Source organism: Mytilus edulis, chromosome 14 (assembly GCF_963676685.1).
Source record: "Mytilus edulis chromosome 14, xbMytEdul2.2, whole genome shotgun sequence".
NCBI classification, from domain to species: domain Eukaryota; kingdom Metazoa; phylum Mollusca; class Bivalvia; order Mytilida; family Mytilidae; genus Mytilus; species Mytilus edulis.
The window spans coordinates 11,502,691-11,524,191 of record NC_092357.1 but is presented as its reverse complement, the minus strand read 5'-3'; the positions used below and the strand labels follow the sequence as shown (position 1 = coordinate 11,524,191).

The 21,501-nt window shown below is 31.4% G+C and overlaps 1 protein-coding gene across 1 annotated transcript in view; it reads left to right on the top strand.

Moving 5' to 3' along the window:
* The window catches only part of LOC139503107 (vacuolar protein sorting-associated protein 8 homolog), a 49,806-nt gene that overhangs the window by 18,756 nt on the left and 9,549 nt on the right, over positions 1-21,501 (top strand). The window contains exons 4-31 of the mRNA XM_071292807.1: positions 504-594; positions 1,836-1,868; positions 2,790-2,844; positions 3,222-3,346; positions 3,645-3,731; positions 4,314-4,381; positions 4,864-4,914; positions 5,447-5,549; positions 5,930-5,986; positions 6,191-6,313; positions 6,800-6,880; positions 7,867-7,950; positions 8,673-8,870; positions 9,454-9,591; positions 10,297-10,389; positions 11,036-11,082; positions 11,762-11,984; positions 12,447-12,588; positions 13,381-13,423; positions 13,871-13,943; positions 14,337-14,382; positions 14,809-14,882; positions 16,739-16,773; positions 17,036-17,102; positions 17,420-17,512; positions 17,736-17,875; positions 18,161-18,245; positions 19,532-19,630. Coding sequence (XP_071148908.1) covers positions 504-594; positions 1,836-1,868; positions 2,790-2,844; positions 3,222-3,346; positions 3,645-3,731; positions 4,314-4,381; positions 4,864-4,914; positions 5,447-5,549; positions 5,930-5,986; positions 6,191-6,313; positions 6,800-6,880; positions 7,867-7,950; positions 8,673-8,870; positions 9,454-9,591; positions 10,297-10,389; positions 11,036-11,082; positions 11,762-11,984; positions 12,447-12,588; positions 13,381-13,423; positions 13,871-13,943; positions 14,337-14,382; positions 14,809-14,882; positions 16,739-16,773; positions 17,036-17,102; positions 17,420-17,512; positions 17,736-17,875; positions 18,161-18,245; positions 19,532-19,630 — 2,554 coding nt within the window. The remainder of the gene's footprint in view (positions 1-503; positions 595-1,835; positions 1,869-2,789; positions 2,845-3,221; positions 3,347-3,644; positions 3,732-4,313; positions 4,382-4,863; positions 4,915-5,446; positions 5,550-5,929; positions 5,987-6,190; positions 6,314-6,799; positions 6,881-7,866; positions 7,951-8,672; positions 8,871-9,453; positions 9,592-10,296; positions 10,390-11,035; positions 11,083-11,761; positions 11,985-12,446; positions 12,589-13,380; positions 13,424-13,870; positions 13,944-14,336; positions 14,383-14,808; positions 14,883-16,738; positions 16,774-17,035; positions 17,103-17,419; positions 17,513-17,735; positions 17,876-18,160; positions 18,246-19,531; positions 19,631-21,501) is intronic.

The following is a 21,501-nucleotide window of genomic DNA, read 5'->3' as shown; positions in this document are numbered from 1 at the left end:
GCGTGTAAAGTGGTGAAAAGCGTGTACACGCCATGTGACAAAATCCTCGCTTGTAAACCGATGAAAAAGCGTGTATTACACGCGAATATCATGTCACTTGACATGTATGATCCATACTGTTTTTTATCAGACAGTTTAAAATAATGGAAAAGTAATACACTTTAATTTTTCCCATTTTTAATCATATAAAAAAGGTTTTACTATTATATCTGTAAACTGACGAATATGATTAAAAATTCTAAAACGAAACAGACAAACTTTTTATTCAAAAAGAGGGGGAAAAAAGTTGTTTATCTAGTAAGTAATTGCCTTCCTAGGACATGTAGGAGTAAATTAGTACCGTAATAATGGATCTTAAATGTAGATCAATATAGGTCAAAATACTTAATGTTAATTTTTTTTTTAAATGTAAATTAACCATGTTAAAAAATTAACTTTTGGACAATCAGATATATAATGGCATACAAATGTAAATGGCAACAATAATGAATTTGTATTTTCAGACTGAGAAAGAGCATACATTATAAGATCCATGGCTCTGTACTGAAGCCCAGTAAACTGAAGAGTATTTCAGCTCAATTATTATCAGCAGCTGTAAGTTTTATACAGAGATAATAGACCACTTTTGAGTTTGTCTGTCACTGAAAAAAAATTCGTCAATTATGCACGCCTTTATGACATCATTTACCAGATAGAAGGGATTGTATGTATCCATGCACTATAAACATATATCAAGTGTCTTCGTGGGCGTCATTGTGCAGGTTAAACTATAAATAATATTTGTTTTGTAGGTTCTTAATCATTGTTAATCACAATTCCCTACTGACAGAATTGCTGAAAAACAATTATGAAAATTCCAATTGCTGAGTAATTCGTGCAATATAGCTTTATAGTTTTCCAACCACTTGCTCAACATTGGAACAGAAGTGACGATGCCCCTAAACGCATGAATGCAGTTCACTAAAACCAATGTATTTGACGGAAATGCAGCGAACTTAAAAGTTGTCTATTACCATCACTCATACCTGCCAACCTTTTAAAGCAAGAAAGTAGGAATCTACATTTTTTTCAAGTTCACTAAGGGGGAAACTTGGCCTAATTAATTCATTAATTCAGTAATTAAATCCACGATGAATTCATTAACACCTGAATGCATCGACAAGGAAAAATCTTTGATCTATAGTTCAGAATAAGCTCAAGATTTACCTATCTGGATAAAATTGAGATGACTACTGATTGGTCACCTCGTCTACATATTCCTGGCGTTGCAAATTTTTATTGTGCTAGGAATTCAGGCCCTCAAAAGAAGTATAGATTTATTACAGCGCCAATAAGAAAAATCACTACACAAATGTACGACTTGAGATATTGTCTGTTTATTGACTAACACAATAAAATGCTAAGTTATATTATCGTAATACAGGAAGAGAGAGAGTTCATGTTAAATGTCAAACACACTTCGGAAAACCGTTTCCGGAATATGAAACTACCTGGCGCAGGGAGGGACTGAATTATTCTTACTTGGGGAGACCATGCTGGACAACCTTTTCTTATTCAAAATTTATATTATGATAAAGATATGATACTGCACTGATGAGTATGTGAGTACAAAGCTTGCTCATGACAAGGTTGAATAATGATTTTTTTAAATTGACTAGGAGTCCAAATTATCCTGACAAATGTTATTGGTTCTTTTGGAGTGGCGCAGCTACCTTTACAAATGAAAACTGCTTAGAATTATAGCCAAGCACTAAAAGTTTGGTTAAATATTAAACCAATAAAGGAATAATGTGACACATTGAAGGATGAATTATTGCATTTCCTCTCTTTTACAGGATAGAGTAGATGCTGGTATGCCAACAGCCATTGTGAGTAGACATAGATAAATAGATATTAGAAGATGTGGTATGAGTGCCAGTGGGACAACTCTCCATCCAAGTCACAATTTGTAAACATAAACCATTATATGGCAAAGTACAGTACTCCTTATGGACTCTTGGCTTCCACTGAACAATAAGCTATAAAGAGCTCCCATAAAAACTAGTGTAAAACCATTAAAACAGGAAAGCAACAGTCTAATCACCATAAAAAATGAGAAATGAAAAGCACTTATGAACCACAACGACAACAACCACTGAACATCAGGTTCATGACTATAAACTATAAACTTCGACAGATAAATGCTTAAAGTTTGAATTGTTTTACATTTGTCATTTCTGGGCCTTTTAGAGCTTTTTTATAGTTGAAGGCTGTGCATGGACCTATGGTTGTTTATTTCTGTGTCATTTTAGGTCTTTTGTTGAGAGTTGTCTCAGCAATTGGCAGTTATACCACATCTTCTTTTTTTGTCATGAATATTTGTATACTGCATGTGCTATAATTACCTTGTCTGTTCATCATGTATTTTCATAAGAGAACATTTTTTATGAATGAGTTACACCCAGCCAGTTGACATGTCAGAGTTCAATCAGTATAAATTAAATTAATTCATGAAACAATTGACTAAGTATGAAATTTTCATTAACTTTGATTTGTTTGTCATTATTACTCTTTACCGTTATTGGTTTTTATTCATTAGATTTACTTCGAATTTCAGATTTTGTGTGGCAGTTACAAGTATATTTACATGTATTTAATTGATTTCATATAAATGTACCATATACATCTTCCCTCTTGACTACTTTAAATGCTACTACATAGCCACATGAAAATTTACTAAATAAAATGATATGTTCATTTTGCTAATGTGGGTACACGTGTACATGTACTTTAAACATTTTTTTTTACAGGTTGTATCCTCACTTATTGCAATAGGAACGTCACATGGTTTAGTCTTAGTATTTGGTAAGTCATTGGTTTTGATTATGACTGGTAATAGTAAAGACTATTTTTTTAAATAGGGCATAACTTTCTTGAAAAAATATTGACTTATCCAGAAAAAAAAATATGGTACATTTTAAAATCAATGTAATTGATTTTTTTTATTTATCTATTTAAAAAATAATCCTTCAAGTATTTGAATACAATTGATTACTTTTAAAAATCCCTGACAGCAACCAAACAACATGCATTACCAAAGTAAAGATATATGGTCATGATGTTATTATAAAATGATTATTATGCTATCAATTATAGACTGGTACAAATATTGTAAGACAAGCTCCCTCGTAATACAAGCAGCCTTAAGATATTTAATCATGTTGTTTGTACTTGTGTTTCAGACCCTAAACAAGTATTGAAGTGGTGCCTAGGTAGTACAGCTGTGGGAACTCAGTATGGATCAGTATCAGCTCTGGGTTTTAACAAAGATTGTACCAGGCTTCTTTGTGGCTTTGCCAAAGGGCAGGTAATAAAAAAAAAATTGAATCTTTAAAAAATACTTTTTAGCTGTTTAATGTTTGCTACAATACTCACGTTTTTACTTTTAATGCCCTAGGTCAATAAAGTTGTGGATAAAATATAAATTAAGCAAACAAAATAAACGATTTGTCATTGATATCAAATTGACCAAATAAAGAAAAAAATCAACATGATTACAATATTAAAGAAGTCAATTTCTGGCTTTAAAATTTCCTTAGGACCTTGTATACTAATAAAATTATAATTAAAGTCGGTTAAATATATTTCTTTGTTTTTACTCTCAGATCACAATGTGGGATCTAACCACCGGCAAGTTATTAAGAACAATAGCTGATGCTCACCCGCCTGGAACTGCTGTTCTTCATATAAAGGTATGTCAAAATTACTGTAGCAAATAAACAATTACTGCTCTACCCACACTATTGAAATTTTATCAGGTTTGGTCCACAATTCAATATCTATTTTGACAGCTTGCTGTTTGGTGTGAGCCAATGTCATACTTTCAACTATAATGTGAAAAAAGAAGATGTGGTATGATTGCCAATGATAGAATGTGGCGGGGTTAAACATGTTAGCGGAATCCCAACCCTCCCCTAATCTGGGACAGTGGTATAACAGTACAACATAAAAACAAACTATGAAAATCAATTGAAAAAGGCTTAACTCATCACATGGACAAAAATACAAGAGGGGGGACAATAGGGGGTCTGTTAACATGTTAACAACACCTTGATTTTGGCAAAAGCAGTTAACAAAAAATGCAAAAATGCTGATAACAGTTAACCAAGTGGGCTAAAAACAGATAACAGCTTAAATTGATCTCAAATAACAGTTAGCAACACCTTGAAAAGGGCGAAAATAGGTTAACACAAAAAGGTATTGCCTTAGTAGTTTATTTCATGTGTATGATAATTTGATAGTTACTTTTTATGTTGTGTATTTCTAATTGACAGTTTACAGACAGTTTAGTGGTAGCTGCTTGCAGTGACAGTGGTGGATCTGTGTTTGAACTGGAATTCAAGTAAGATTGTTGTTGTGCACATTGTTGTTGTCATTATTATGAAAATATCAAACTTTCAACCTTCAGAACTACATATTACTGTTTATTTTATGTTTATTGTAATAATTTTCTTCTTTAACAAAGTTGTTGTTTTGCACAATTTTCATTTATATTATAAAATGTCAAAGTATAACCTAAAGCATATTATAAGTATATCACTGTTTATTTTATGTGTATTGCAATACATGGTAATTTTTGTCTGTGATAAAGATGTTGATTGCATGTTGCCAACTTATTTCTTAATTAAAACTTTTTCAAATGTTTATTTTTCTTCTAAAATGAGCATAGAGATATAAATTGTTATTTAACTAATTGACATAATTTATTTATAAGTTACACAAATAAATCAGTCACTAGAAATTATAAGTCTCCAATATGAATGTCTTAATGTTATGAATGTTCCTATATGACCTATGACTTTCATTGATTTTTATTTATTTCAGACGTCTTATTGGTGTCAGAACATGTGAATCAAAATGTCTTTTTTCTGGAAGGTAAGAATTAATGTTGATTTGGAGACAATATTCTTAATTATAAGAGTGTTGTTGGATTAATGTTTGCATGTCTGCAAAAAATAAGTTAACAATTAAGATCAAACAAATTTGTTCTATTGTAAATTAGTACATAAAGTAAATTTGACTATGATATGATTAGAAATTCTCTATATACAAATGTATGCAATCATTGTATGTCATAATTATTAAATGTCAGGTTTTCTCCCTTAGAATGGCTTTAATTTTACATTGACATATATACTGAATTCAAACTTATTTTCAGTTTCAACTGGTTTTGTCTACATTTAAAATTTGGATACATCCCACTTTGAACATTGTTTCAAAGGTTATATTTTGTTAATTCTTTTGAGTTATTAATAACTGGTAAATTAACACTTATTTTTCACCCTGAGATTTCAAATACTTTTTTACTGCAAAAACAGGAAAACATTTTTCAAAAAATACTGGTAGTGTTTTTTGCATTAATATGCTTTTAGTTTCTCTGTCTATATATCATTTTTTGTATTTTTAGTCGCGGTGAAGTCTGTGTTATTGAACCACTTCATATGAATGTTACTATTAAAGATCATCCCATGCAGGATGTACAGTTGGTGGCAATGGCTTCTCTATCCAAGGTTTGTAAAATTGGTAGTTGGTAAACACATAAAGCTACTTATAGATTGTTGAAGGTTGTATGGTGACCTTTAGTTCCTTACATCTATTTCATTTTGTATCTGGTAGATTGTTTTCTCATGTCCAATCTTCATATTTTGATAAAGTAAAACCTGCTCAACATTGTAAACCTTTTTATGAATTTGATCATTTTTCTAAAATTGTTTTAAGAAGGACATAAAAAACAGAAAAAGCTATTAATCTTTGGTTTTTATTTATTATTTTTAATATTAGCATAAAAAACTGAATACCACTGTAAAGATCTGTGTCAAATGGACTTTCAATTTATGTCTTGGAATCCTGGTAATTTCTTAAATTAAGAGTTATCTTTTCTTGGTTGTAGATCCTGTTGGTGATTATTCGTCCACAGCTGAAGGTCATCTTCACTCATCCATTAAAGGTAACATATGCTGTTTATGATTATATGTATAAGAAAATGAATGTGTAGTTAAAAAGTGTTTAATTAACTGATTTGATTATTTTGTCAAATATAGTTCTCCAGTGTAGCGTTATATATTAATTTAGTGTAACTTTCTATTTAAAAAATAATTTGAACATATCGTTGTATTCTTTCTGTTGAAAAATTCTGTTGAATCGATTGCAGGGCAGTCCAGGAACATTACCACTACTAGCCTGGCAGTTTGTAGTGATACAGGTATCAGAGAAAGATCGAGTCATAGATCCAGTCTTGGCTTTTGCAAGAGAATCCACCATATACTTTTATCAGGTGAGTGCATGAAATTGAGATTGAAAATAGGGAATGTGTCAAAGAGACAACAACCTGACCAAATGGTAGAAAACGGCCAAAGCCCACCAATGGGTCTTCAACACAGCTAGAAAATCCTGCACCTGGATATGTCTACAAATAAGTAATAACATATAGTAAAATATAAAGTATAATAAAGACAAACTCAAGAGATATTTCTCCTACAGATGAGATTTCATCAATAGGGAATTCCCTACCATGAAAGTATAAATTGAACATTTTGTTTATATGTATGACTTTGACTGTGCAAACAAACATTTGAAACAAGGATAAAAAAACCAAAACATAATTCTATAGCTTTATAGATCTAACAATTGATTCCATATAAAATATAATTTTTCTTATTAAATTATACTAAATTTTTTTTGAAATGTTTTAAGGTTAAATTTGCTGTTCTCTTGACTAGAGTATTCAGAGATCAACTATTTGAATACTTCTACTTTTTAGGTGATTTGTCAGAATGCAGCAGAAATAAAATGTACTGGGTTACAGAAAATACAACTACAATATAACTTACTCAACATTACTGTAAGTTAATAATTTTAAGGACACTATGCTCAAATTATTATATACCTGTAGGTACTATGCTAGATTTCATATATAGAAAAAGAAGATGTGGTACAATTGCCAATGTGTCAACTTACACAAGAGACCAAATGACATAGAAATTAACAACTATAGGTCACCATATGCATACAGCCTTCAACAATGAGCAAAGCCTATACCAATAGTTAGCTACAAAAGGCCCCAAATGACAAATGTAAAACAATTTAAACGAGAAAACTAACTGTATGAATAATGTGCGTAAAAACAAACAAAAACTAAATATGTAACACAGCAACAAACGACAATCACTGAATTACAGGCTCCTGACTTGGGACAGGCACATACATACAGAATTGTTCACAACACTTGGTTCTGGATTTTTCGTCAGTTTTGATTTAGACCAAAAGTTTAGAAAGTTAAAAATATCAGATGTTTGGCAACATGAAAATCATGTCTTAAATAAACAAAAATCTTCAATGGTCAAATTACCTTACAATGTCTTTGACTGACCATTAATAGTTCCCCTTAAAATGAACTAATCACAAGCTGTAACCAATTATGGTTAGTAAAATACATTTGGTAAGCAGTTGTATTAGCATTTGCATACATATCTGAAGATGCTTCTGCACAGTCCCACAGTCGCAATGTTCATGGTCTATTAACTTAGTAAAGTGTTGCCATTTTAATTTCAACTTTTGTTTTATAATATCAAAATAACATACAGCTGGTGTCACATATTTCTGTGCCAACAGTTTATCAACTTATGAAACTAACAGTATTTATAAGGTACACATTTTGTCTATATTTCTCTATTGCTATAAAAACTACAATTAATTTATGCATATCAAGTTTCTTTTAGAAGATTTATCAAATTGTTTTGCGTTATACATTTTCAAGAATAAACTTATAGTATTTGAAATGTTGTATGTTGTAAATCTCCAATTAATTTATGTTTTTGTTGCTTATAGTGGATGAATCCAAGAACACTTGTTGCCATGGATACCAAAGAAAAGATACATGTTATAGATGTCAGGTCAGAAGAGGAGTTGGAGGTAAGTTTTTACCTAGAAAAAGAAAAAAATTGCTTAAAAATATTAAAAGTAATTCTTTTAGAGTTAAAAATAGGAATAAAAAATGTACATGACAATTGGCAGTCAAGCGAAGGGAGTATTGATAAATACAAGAAACAATAATAACCTAAACATTTAAAATTATTTGCGAAGATACACCAGAGGTGGAATGCAAATTAATGGAAGAAGAAAAATGCATTTGAATGCCATTCTAAAGTTTATCGTTATTGATTAATCAAATGATATGAATAAAACAAAATGTGGGAAATACATCAATGAGACAGCAATTCAACAACACAAAAGTCATTGTATCCGTTAAATATGTCAAACTTTAAATGTCCTTGATTCTAAAAATCACAGTTGTTAGTCTCAGTGTTAGACAGCCTTTCAGTCACATGAGCTGAACATATGTCAGTCAAGAAAGGAAATTAGTTTCTGTATGAATATATCCCTAGATGTATAGTTCTCTAAGTCATTACATTAAATGTAAATTCAGATATTATTGCATACATTTACTTTTGGAGAACAATAAAAAATGCCAGAAGAATAATTATTGTGATTAAAGGGAAAGGTGCATACAGATGAATTTATCAGATAACAGATTGACATTTAATTATTCGATACTCACTCATGCACTTGCATTATTTGCATTGATAAAAATCTTGTAATCATTTCTGAATTTAAATTTACTTCATTTTTAACAGGTGATTGATGTATCAGAAGTTATGTTGGTCTACAATACCAGCCACTTCAAATCTCTAGCCACTGGTGGCAATGTCAGTCAAGCCCTGGCCTTCGCTGGAGAGAAAGCTTGTTACCAGACCATTGTTAGTCATAATGGACAATTGTTTATACTAGGAACTAAAACTGTTCATCTATATACACTGAGGTCATGGCGAGAGGTCAGTAGAAACATTCTTTGATGTCATTTTAGCTTCCCTTCCTTCATTGTAATTCTGATAGACAATGTTAGCTATATTTTCTAACATGCAAAGGAAACTGTTTATACAATATTTCAAGTTTTCATTGCTAATAAAAAGAATTAACATGGCAATTGTTGAACATTGGTAGTATCACATGTTTATCAAGCATTTGAACTTGAATAAAAGTGATCTACTTCCTGCTTGCTATTTCACTATGTTGAAAAAACTTATTGATACTTTGACATAAAAGTTTGAGAATTCTTAGCATTAACATGCATTTTCTACATTTGAGAATACTGTACCATGTCAGAAATATGACAGTTGTTGTCCATTTCTTTGATGTGTTTTATCATTTTATTAGGGACTTTCTGTTTTGAATTTTCCTCTGACTTCAGTATTTTTGTGATTTTACTTTTTTTTATGCATGCAATTCCTAGTCTAAATGACATACCATTTCAGTATTCTAAAGGGAAAAATATCATACCTGTTGTTTATCTTGTAAATTTATCTTGTTCACACTAAGTATATATTGTCTCATGTGTCTATCATCTTGTTTTTACAGAGAATAGATGTCCTAGCTAAACAGAATAAATACCAAGATGCTTTAGCATTGGCTCTTTCATTCTATGAGGGCAATGCTAAAGCAGTTGTTGGACTGACTGGTTCATCTGCTAAAAGGAAACAGATAGTGGCTGATCTGGTAAGTGTTTTAAATGGAGGTAATGCAGGATGCAAACTGCTGAAAATTCATAGTGAACTAGCAGTAAAATACTGATTTTCTTTTTATAGAATCAAACTTTATACAAATATCAATACATAACTGCCAAAACACTAAATTAGGATTGATGTCAGCAGTTACAAATATTATTATATACATAAGCCCTTAAAGGTGTATAGCTCATAGAGTATTATTATTCTTAAATAAATAAATAATCATTAATGGCATTTAATTGATTGGAATTTGTGGATGTTGAAAGTCATGTTTTTTAACAGAGAAGTCCAGAAAATTATCAAGAATAGAACAATTTTGTGACAAAAAAGTTGAGATTTTGGTATGTGTAAATCTACAATCAATTACACACAATAAATGTTGTGTCAAAATCTGAAATACATGTACTCGCTTGTGATTTTCCAAGAATGGATAAAAATGTGAGTTTAATTATTGCGATTTAAAAAAACTTTGAATACAGATCTAAATGTGTTTTCTTAATATTGTGATAATCACATAGTCCCATAATTTACATTAATAACAACCTCACAATAATTTCTGAATTGACAGTATTTCTTTTTGTAGAGTGTTGATCAAGAATGATAAGTTCAGACTTTTGATTTCTTATAAATGAATAACCATATATACTTTTAATATTCAAAGTTCTTATGGTAATTCTACTGTTTTATCTTTCAGATGTTGGACATGTTGTTTGACTATGTTGATCTGTCCATGACTACTTTATGTCCAGAGAAAGGAAAGATGGAGGAATTGGAGGAGTACTATATGGTAAGAACTGAGCTAGTGGTAAATTTATGGGGGAATAGACATCACTCATATTAAACCCGATCACCCATAATTTTTACAGTCAATTGTTACTGAATTGTGCTTAGTTTTGACCCTATTTCCATCAAAAAAAAATTATCATGTGAATTCTAACCTTTCAAAATTCCCCTACATTTGTTACTGAAATGACCTAAATTTAAGAGATTTCTTTTTGAATGGCTTTTATGTTTTCCTTTTTTTTCTTCTTTTTAATTGAATCTAATATAATATAGGTATATCAAAAGTTCTATTTGTACGTATTAAAAAATAATGTTTTTACTAATACAATGAACTGTGGGGTTTAACAACTTAATGTCTTAAAGCAAATAACCCAAAGAAATCAAAAGGACAATATACAGTCTACAAAAATGGACAGATCTCTAAAGATTGCAGCATTTATAGACTTTAATTGGATTTGAGATCACTATTTCAAGCATTGCAACTTTATATGCTAAATTTTTGAAAGAGTGAAATTACATGTAACTCCTTCAAGATAGCATATTGTCCCTGATTCAGAATGCAGATGAAAAATATTAAATCATAGTAGAATATTTCAATTATAATGCATCCTAACTTTATTTTTCATTTTATGTTTTTTTTATAATTTCAGACAATAGTACCAGTCTGTGTAGACCATTGCCTGTATCTGAACAGAACGTAAGTATATAGATATGAAAAGATGTGGTATGAGTGCCAATCAGACAACTCTACACCCAAGGGATAATTTGTAAAAGTAAACCATTATAGGTCAAAGTATGACCTTCAACACCGAGCCTTGGCTCATACTGAAAAGCAAGCTATAAAGGGCCCCAAAAATGGCTGGACACTTAGTGTAATATCATTCAAACAGGAATTGCATTATAGGCATTACAATTTTGCAAGAACAGGAAGTTGGGCTATATCAAAGAGACAGCTACTCACCAACACTGTAAAATAAAAAAAATAAAAACCCATTAAAACAGAAGGATCAATGTAGGCACCTCATATAGCAAAACCTTAATCACATTGAGTCGAGATTCAACAGACCTTTTGTATGTTATCTAACTGCCCCTTCATACACATTTAACAAAATATGTAATTTGATGAGCTGTTCACAATTGCCCAAGACCAAAGAAACATGCAAATTGTTTGTTTTTAAATGTTAGATGATTTTATTTTACTTCACAGGCTCTTAAATATTTTCATATTTCTAAATTATTTATGATTTTTATTCGTGTTAATCACATAGATATTCTGTTAGGGAGAATCTATGAATGGTTTAGTTAATGTCAAAAGTTCTTAGTTATTGAAAAAAAATAATGGGTATTAAATGTTGTTTTTTTCTTGTTATTTCCAGAGATATCCTGTTTGGGAGAATCTATGAAAGATTTAGTGAAGATATGATTGCTATGGGAACATTCTTAGAATGTCTTGAGCCGTATATCCTTGGAGACAAGCTCATGTCTATTCCGCCGTCTGTTATGAAGGATTTTGTTGACCATTACCAGAGCCGTGAGATGTTAGAAAGTGTAGAGGCCTGTATAGTACATCTAGAGGTCACTAGCTTAGATATTCATCAGGTACATTAACTTTAAAAGTTCTTAGTTTTCATTGAAAGCTGTGTCTGTGTCAAATTTATGGATATGTTGGTACATTCACGACAGAGAATTTATGTAAAAAGAAGTAGATGCTTGCCAGCAATACAACAAAAATGAAAATAGCTCTGACTTTAAGACTTAATCTTAAACCCTCCCTGTTTATACAAAACAAATCAAAAACAAACATAAACCGTCCTAGCTTTGTGTTTTTGTGGTACTCTAAATAACCCAAATTCTTTAAAAAAAAAGTCGTGCATGGTGTGAAATTTTTTTAAATCTTTGAATGTTAAAAGGGAAAGGAAAGCAAAGAACAAGACTTTAAAAAAAAACTTAATTGGTTTGCAAAGTTTAAGAAAATCTAAAACTAAGTTGTAATAAAGTCACAATATGACTTAAAATTAGAAAAACCCATGGAGACTGTTATGAATGAATTTATTTGAATAGGTTGTATCATTATGTTGGAGTCATGGTCTGTATGATGCTATAATTTATGTGTACAACCAAGGGATGAGAGATTTCACAACACCATTAGAAGAATTGCTTACTGTTCTCAGGTCTGCTGTTGATACTGGGAAACAACTCACAGGTATTGACACTAGGTTTACATACCCTTAGCCAGGGGGGGTCGAGGGGCTCGGATGACCCCCCCCCCCCTTGAAAACAAATAAGCATTGTTAAAGTCAACGTTCTGTTCGAATTGTGACTAAAAGTCGAATTCGTGGGTCCAAAAAACATCCCCCCCCCCTGGAAATTCCTGGCTACGGGCCTGGTTTATACTGAACTTTGAACACTTCTTGTTGTTGTTATTTACCAAATATAGCAACATAGGAATAGTCAATGCAATGTCTATGTCACTTTATCTACACAATTTAGAGGTTTGATTAGAGTTTGAAAAATTATTATTTTTAATTTGTAAACACTGCGTTCTTTTTCATTGTGATACATCCATTGCACAATTGCCCTTATTGCTTTTTGGAAATTTGTGCTGCTTGACCTAGGAATCTGAAAGTCTGCAACTATTGGCGTCATACAACAATCACTTTTCCTTGTAGCTTCAAATATTTTCTATTATGACGTCAACATTGTGATGTCCATAAATGGCGAACAAATAACGATAAGGTGTATACACATGAATGGAATCCTGGGGTTCCAAGAAAGTTGAAACTTTTCGAAAAATAAAAAAAATGTTTTGTAGAAGAATTAAAAGGATTTAACATATTTTTTTGGAGGTTTTTGATGTGAAAACAGGGTCTCTGGCTCATAGACTTTACATAAAAATCTTCTTCCTGGAAAAGACATTTTCTTAGAAATCATTAAATTATACTTCTTTACAAAGTACTTTTGATTGATAAAATCTGTTAAATTCTATTTTTTTCAGATAATCAGATAAAACTGGGAAATAAACTTCTGGTGTATATAAGGTTTGTAGTTAATGGCATCTTATAAGTATGATAATTGTGTTTTAAATGTCATATAAAATTTACGACAGTAGACAAACTTCAAATAACAAATAAAATATAATACCAGATCATTTTAATGGAAAAGAGGATGAAAAAAGGCAAACTGAAAAAAATTGAATAAACCTCATCCTGGAAAACCCCCACTCTTTATTTAGATATCATTAAAATCTGTTCTGTTAATGTGAGTACTAAAATTTTTATTTGGATCTTGAATCCTGTTTTATTTGTTTGTCTGCAAAAAATATATAAAAGATATATGACAATTTTTAAAACTCGTTAATACCTGTCTTATGGCAGAACTTACTCTGTGATAATAAGTCATAAGGTTTTAGAGGCAAAAAACTTGGTATGAAGGTATAATATGAAAATGTTCAGTGTGATTTATATTTAGTGATTCTTTATTTTCAGTTGTTGTTTAGCAGGAAGAGCCTATCCATTAGGAGATATACCTGAAGACATTGTATCAGATGTCAAAAATAATGTAAGAATATATACATTTGAAATTAAGTTTTTAACTCAATTTCTATTGGTTAAAATTCACAAACATTGAAATTTCTTATTTGATCCATAATAGTCTTCCTACCTTTGGAGACTTTTGGAATACTTAGTATAATTCTTACATGATAGGTGAAGTTATTCATTCATTTTGAATTTCTACTGTCCACTAGATTTCTGTTTAAAAACTTTTGACTTTTCACAATATTTTAAAAGTTTTATTGATGCTAGATCTACATTATTTGAATTAATTGTTTTGAAATGGAATTGTAAGGATTTAGGAGTCAACTTAGTATGAAAATGTAGCCTGTGTTTTTGTTTAGATATACTCAATTACTTTTATATTTTTAAATGTAATCAATGCTTATTTATTCTCCAGATGTTTCATTGCATAACAAGTTTCCATTCCAAGAATCCCACTTCAGGTATGGTATTAAGACACTTAAATTGTTCCTTGTTAAAGGTGGACACAAGCTTAAGCAGGGGATGAAATTGACAAATTTTCTGAATAATACATGAATGTAAAAGACTTGTATACACACAAATCAGATAATTACATCAATGTTCATCTACCTTTTAAAAGTCAGAAATATTTGACAGTTGTTGTTATTTTTCATCCTTTTTGTAATTTGCAAAGCGTATCTTGTGTTAACGTGGTTGGTATAATTAATCACCTTGCCTCATTTACATTTAGTCCACATCTTTTATTTAAACTTTGTAGTCTTAACACTGGACAAGGTATGGGTCCATGTTTAAGGACACACACATTGAAAAAAAGCATTATGAAGTTTTTTGATAGATTATTAAATGCAAATATAGATATTATTATTTTATTTTTTTTCCTGTTTCAGAAGAACCGATCTATCCTCATTTGAGAACATTATTGCAGTTTGACACAAGAGAATTTTTAAATGTGTTAGCTTTGGTAAGTTTTTGTTTGTTAATATTTCTTTTATCTTCTCATCGTATCAAGCAATATCATACTTTATGAATTCGTTAATAATTTCTTACTAAGAGGGAACCTTGGTGGCCAAGTGGTCTAAGTAGTCAACTACTGTATCACTAGCCTGCACTTGGTTACAGTCTTAATTGACTAGGATTGTCAGTTTTTGTACCAAAGGTCTGTGGTTCTCTTAGGTTACAATCTTAATTGACTAGGATTGTCAGTTTTTGTCGAGCCTGCAACTTTTGTTGCAGAAAGCTCGACATAGGGATAGTGATCCGGCGGCTACGGCGGCGGCAACGGCGGCGGCGTTAGCTAACTTCTTAAAAGCTTTATATTTTAGAAGGTGGAAGACCTGGATGCTTCATACTTTGTATATAGATGCCTCATGTTACGAAGTTTCCGTCAGTCACATATCCAATGTCCTTGACCTCATTTTCATGGTTCAGTGACCACTTGAAAAAAAAGTTCAAATTTTTTGTAATGTTGAATTCTCTCTTATTATAAGTAATAGTATAACTATATATGATATGTGCGTACCTTGCAAGGTCCTCATGTCTGTCAGACAGTTTTCACTTGACCTCGACCTCATTTCATGGATCAGTGAACAAGGTTAAGTTTTGGTGGTCAAGTCCATATCTCAGATGCTATAAGCAATAGGGCTAGTATATTCCGTGTATGGAAGGACTGTAAGGTGTACATGTCCAACTGGCAGGTGTCATCTGACCTTGACCTCATTTTCATGGTTCAGTGGTTATAGTTAAATTTTTGTGTTTTGGTCTGTTGTTCTCATACTATATGCAATAGGTCTACTATATTTGTTGTATGGAATGATTGTAAGGTGTACATGTCTAGCGGGCAGATGTCATGTGACCTTGACCTCATTTTCATGGTTCAGTGGTCAAAGTTAAGTTTTTGAGTTTTGGTCTTTTTATCTAATACTATATGCCATAGGTCAACTATATTTGGTGTATGGAAATATTTAATGATCTTTATGTCAGTCGCGCAGGTTTTATTTGACCGTGACCTCATTTTCACGGTTCATTGCACAGTGTTAAGTTTTTGTGTTTTGGTCTATTTTTCTTAAACTATAAGTAATAGGTCAACTATATAAGTTGTATAGAAGCATTGTTAGCTGTACATGTCTGCCTGGCATGGTTCATCTCACCTTGACCTCATTTTCAAGGTTCATTGGTCTTTGTTTAGTTAACTTGGTTAAAGTTAAGTTTATGGTACAGTTGTTATAAAGCTTAGCTTTTTACTTAGGACTATCAATGATTAGTATAGAAGGCGAGACATTTCAGGGTGTGCACTCTTGTTGTACCAAAGGTCTGTGGTTCTCACAGGTTACAATCTTAATTGACTAGGATTGTCAGTTTTTGTACCAAAGGTCTGTGGTTCTCACAGGTTACAATCTTAATTGACTAGGATTGTCAGTTTTTGTACCAAAGGTCTGTGGTTCTCACAGGTTACAATCTTAATTGACTAGGATTGTCAGTTTTTGTACCAAAGGTCTGTGGTTCTCACAGGTTACAATCTTAATTGACTAGGATTGTCAGTTTTTGTACCAAAGGTCTGTGGTTCTCACAGGTTACAATCTTAATTGACTAGGATTGTCAGTTTTTGTACCAAAGGTCTGTGGTTCTCACAAGGTACTAATGCTTCCTTCACCAATTAAAACAGACCGACAAGAAAAATAGCACAGTAGTGTTTTTAAAAATGGCATTAAACACCAATCAATCTTACCGTTCGTTCACTAAATCACCTCTAACACCTGTAACAAAGTTAAAAGGTAGATATAAATTGAAAATTCATACACATGTTTTATACTTTTACAGGCCTTTGAAGAAGAGGAGTTCAACACTGAAGAAGGGTAAGTTTTTTTTTTTTTAACTTAAACAGATACTGAAACCAGATATTATCAACAGGGAAGATATTTGTTTTTCAAGTAATATTTTTAATATGTAACTTCTTATATAAAAGTAAGCAGTTGTTCTATGATTGCAAATGAGACAACTATCCACTAAAAGTTTAAATGAAGTGGATGTAAGCAATTATAGGCAACTGTACAGCCTTCAACAATGGGAAAAAAACATACCATTGGTTGGCTTTAATTTTTATAATTAATTTTTCAGAATAAAGAAAAGACAGAGAGTTGTAGATATATTACTGCAGGTGATGGTCGAAAATGTTGGTTTTACTGTAAGTAAATAATTACAATCTTAAATATGTTGTGTACTAAATATATATGTTTATAAATAGAACCACAGATGTGTTGTGTGCAATGTTTATTTATTTTTGTTTATTAAAATTCACATTCAAACTTGAATTTCATATCAATATTATACTGTCTTTAATAGATATAATGCTCATTGTTGAAGAAAATCTAAGAAAAAAGGATGAAGTATGTTATCTTTCTATCATATTAAATAAATGTTTTATCTTGTTGAGGCATTGGTATTCTGCCAAATGAAAAATTTGAAATACAGTTTAAAATGAAGGAACAATTTTTGTTTTAGCCTACCCAAGTTGGAATTTTGTTCACCTTTCTTGCAAGACAAATGGCCAGACATGAGAATACCATACAAGTCAAGAAAGTATTGTTTGAACAGGCAAGTCATTTATTATTTTTTTCATCAAATATATGGCAAGATGATATTAAAAGTGTGATCGGTGACACAGTCAATACAACTATAGATGGCTTGACCAACTTCTGTGTAAATATAAAGCCTTTATTTTTAACTTTGTATCTTTCAGGTACTTGAGTTCCTGTCTAACCCAGATGATGAGTCTGTGTAAATATAAAGCCTTTATTTTTTACTTTGTATCTTTCAGGTACTTGAGTTCCTTTCTAACCCAGATGATGAGTCTAGACATGAAGAAAGACAACAGGCATTAATGGAATTATTGAGGGCAGGTGGACTTATCCAGATTGATGAAGAAAGATTATTGTACCTGGTCGAAAATGCTAAATTGTAAGATATATATTTATTTTGTTCAAATTTGTTCTTTTCACAGCAATTTATTAAATAGTAAATGTAGTTCCTTTTTAAAATGGTACTACTTTAGTTTTAAATGATAATGTACAGATATATCTTGCTTTATATTAAAATTACCATGCATGAAAAATCAGGTTTGCCCTTAAAAAAAGCTGTTTTTGAATGGAAGGAACACCAGATTATTATTTAAGAAGGAAAAAAATCAATAATTACTACTACACATATCATAACTATATATAATACTGTTTATTATATGTCCAGCTACCGTGTTTGTGAAATGTTATATGAGAAGAGAAGACAATATGACAAAATTTTATCCTGCTATCTGAGGGACTATGCTAGGAAGGTAAAACTTTCATTATATATTTATTTTCATTTATAAGATAATCTGACAAGAGAGTATGTGCTTGAGTTTGAATCTCATTATATATTTTCATTTATAAGATAATCTGACAAGAGAGTATGTGCTTGAGTTTGAATCTCATTATATATTTTCATTTATAAGATAATCTGACAAGAGAGTATGGGCTTGAGTTTGAATCTCATTATATATTTACATTTATAAGATAATCTGACAAGAGAGTATGTGCTTGAGTTTGAATCTCATTATATATTTTTATTTATAAGATAATCTGACAAGAGAGTATGTGCTTGAGTTTGAATCTCATTATATATTTTCATTTATAAGATAATCTGACAAGAGAGTATGGGCTTGAGTTTGAATGTCATTATATATTTACATTTATAAGGTAATCTGACAAGAGAGTATGGGCTTGAGTTTGAATCTCATTATATATTTACATTTATAAGATAATCTGACAAGAGAGTATGGGCTTGAGTTTGAATCTCATTATATATTTACATTTATAAGGTAATCTGACAAGAGAGTATGGGCTTGAGTTTGAATCTCATTATATATTTACATTTATAAGATAATCTGACAAGAGAGTATGGGCTTGAGTTTGAATCTCATTATATATTTACATTTATAAGATAATCTGACAAGAGAGTATGTGCTTGAGTTTGAATCTCATTATATATTTACATTTATAAGATAATCTGACAAGAGAGTATGGGCTTGAGTTTGAATCTCATTATATATTTACATTTATAAGATAATCTGACAAGAGAGTATGGGCTTGAGTTTGAATCTCATTATATATTTACATTTATAAGATAATCTGACAAGAGAGTATGGGCTTGAGTTAGAATCTCTTACTTAGGATTTTTATAATAAAGTTTTGGGGCTAGACTTGTCTAGGATTTGAATATGAAATTCATTACTATAAAGTTTATGTGCTTTTGTATCAAAATGATTGAAAGTCATATGAAAATAAAAAAAAGTGTTGTCTCAATGAAGAAGAAGTAACTTTAGGTGACTGCACGGTCTTTAACAATGAGCAAAACCCATACTGCATTGTCAGCTATAAAAGGACCCAAAATGACAAATGTAAAACAGTTCAAACAAGAAAATCAAAGGACATTTTTTATGAACTAAACAATAAAGGAAAAAAAAAATTTGACCTATAATGGTTTACTTTTACATAATGTGACTTGGGTATATATGACATATCATGTTTAAATTATTTAACAATGTAAACAATGAACACTGTTTACTATTATCTTTTCCAGTACCATGCTTTTAGTTATATTACCAGTATATTAAACAGTGACAAATATTCCAGCACTGAGAAAGAGGCTCTAAAGGAGGAAGCTTTGAGAAATCTACAGGTAATATTTTTAAAATGTAAACAGAAATGTTTAAATCAGACACTACATTGATTATTAAATCTGGTATACCTATAAATAAGCATTGCAAGAAGTACATGTGTAAAGGAGTAAGTTCGGTAAGCGCCATATTTGGCCCCAATTATAAAGTTCATGGTTACAAGACAATAATTGTTTTAAGTTACCTTAAGCCTCGGTCACACCTTACCGGATAGCACGAACGGACGCCTAACGGATGAAAATAAAAGTTGTCCGTTGACAAAATTGTTATCCGTTGGGAGTCCGTTGATGAACTGACCGAATAAAACGGACGTGTAACGAATGCATAACGGCCACACACCGGATATGCAACGTATGAGAAACGGACACGTACCGGACAGAACGGATGTTGAACGTACATCCAACGGATGAGTATCGCATAAAACGGACACCTAACGGAAGCTTACCGGATAAAACGGATGAACAAGATATACGGAAAAATCAAAGGACGACCATAATAAAACATGTAAATCGCATATATATTCAAAATGTTTCTGTGTAACTGGTTTTGGTTTATTCTTCAAAATTCCGCCAAAGGGAAGTGTCTGGCCTGAATATGAACTGCTTGATTGTGAAGACGTGTCTATACTCTAAGATCGATTGTGAATAATAAGAATTCATGAACCTTAAGAAATCTGACATACCAATAATTGGCATTTCTGACGCGAAATTTTCAATTTGGATTTATCCGTTTCAGATCCGTTTTATCCGTTATACGTCCGGTAGAAGTCCGTTTCTCATCCGTTCGACATCCGTTTTATCCGTTAAACGTCCGGTAGAAATCCGTTGATGAATTTATCTTCTATACCTCAAACGGATGTATAACGGACACGTAACGAATACAAAACGGAAACGAAACGGACGAGTACCGTACAAAACGGACGACTAACGGACGTTCAACAGACATTTTATCCGTTGGACGTCCGTTCAAAGTTTTGAACATGCTCAAAATTTTCCACTGGACAGAACGGACGCCGACGGATAAAACGTACGCTTAACGGACATGCAACGGATATAAACAGACGTCTAACGGATAAGAACGGACGTCTAACAGACATGAACGGACGTCTAACGGACATGAACGGATTGAAAAATAGTTATCCGTTAGGCGTCCGTTCGAGCTATCCTGTAAGGTGTGACCGAGGCTTTTGAGACATGTGACAGAGCTGTTTTTGTCAAAGTTTAATTCTAACACGTTGATTTTTACATCCCAAAAAGGTCAAAATAAGGGATTTTGGTGAAATTTGACAAAATCAGCTGGATTTCAACCAAATAAAGGACCAGGAAACATAGAGTGCAGGCGTCGACAAGCTTAATATTCAAATAAGACATGTTAAATGTCTTCAGAAACATTATTTTAAAATATCTTTGTTGTCGACGTATGCGCTCTGTGTTTCCTGTCAAATAATCTTTGAAAATTTACCCATTTTCATTGATTTTTTTGGAAAAATCAATATGAACACAACGTCATAATAAAACGCAGATACGTAAAATTTTCAACAAAATGGCTTATATCCTATCTAGTCAATGTATTAGCTATAATTTATCGTGATATTGGTCAATAAATCCGAATTTGAAATTTACGCTAAAAAAGGGGGCCATTTTAGGACCTTATCCAGCATACTCCTTTCAATGTGTTACTAGTTTCAAAGCAAGTGAAAATTATATATTAAACACATGTATTGATTAAAAATATCAGATTAGATGAAATTTTCGAAGTAGCTAGTATGTGGAAATTTCTTTTCAGGACGTATTTTTAATCAATAGAGTCCTTAATTATAGATTATCGTTAATTATCTAAAAGAGATTGATTTTTTCGCTTGAGGTGGTATGGC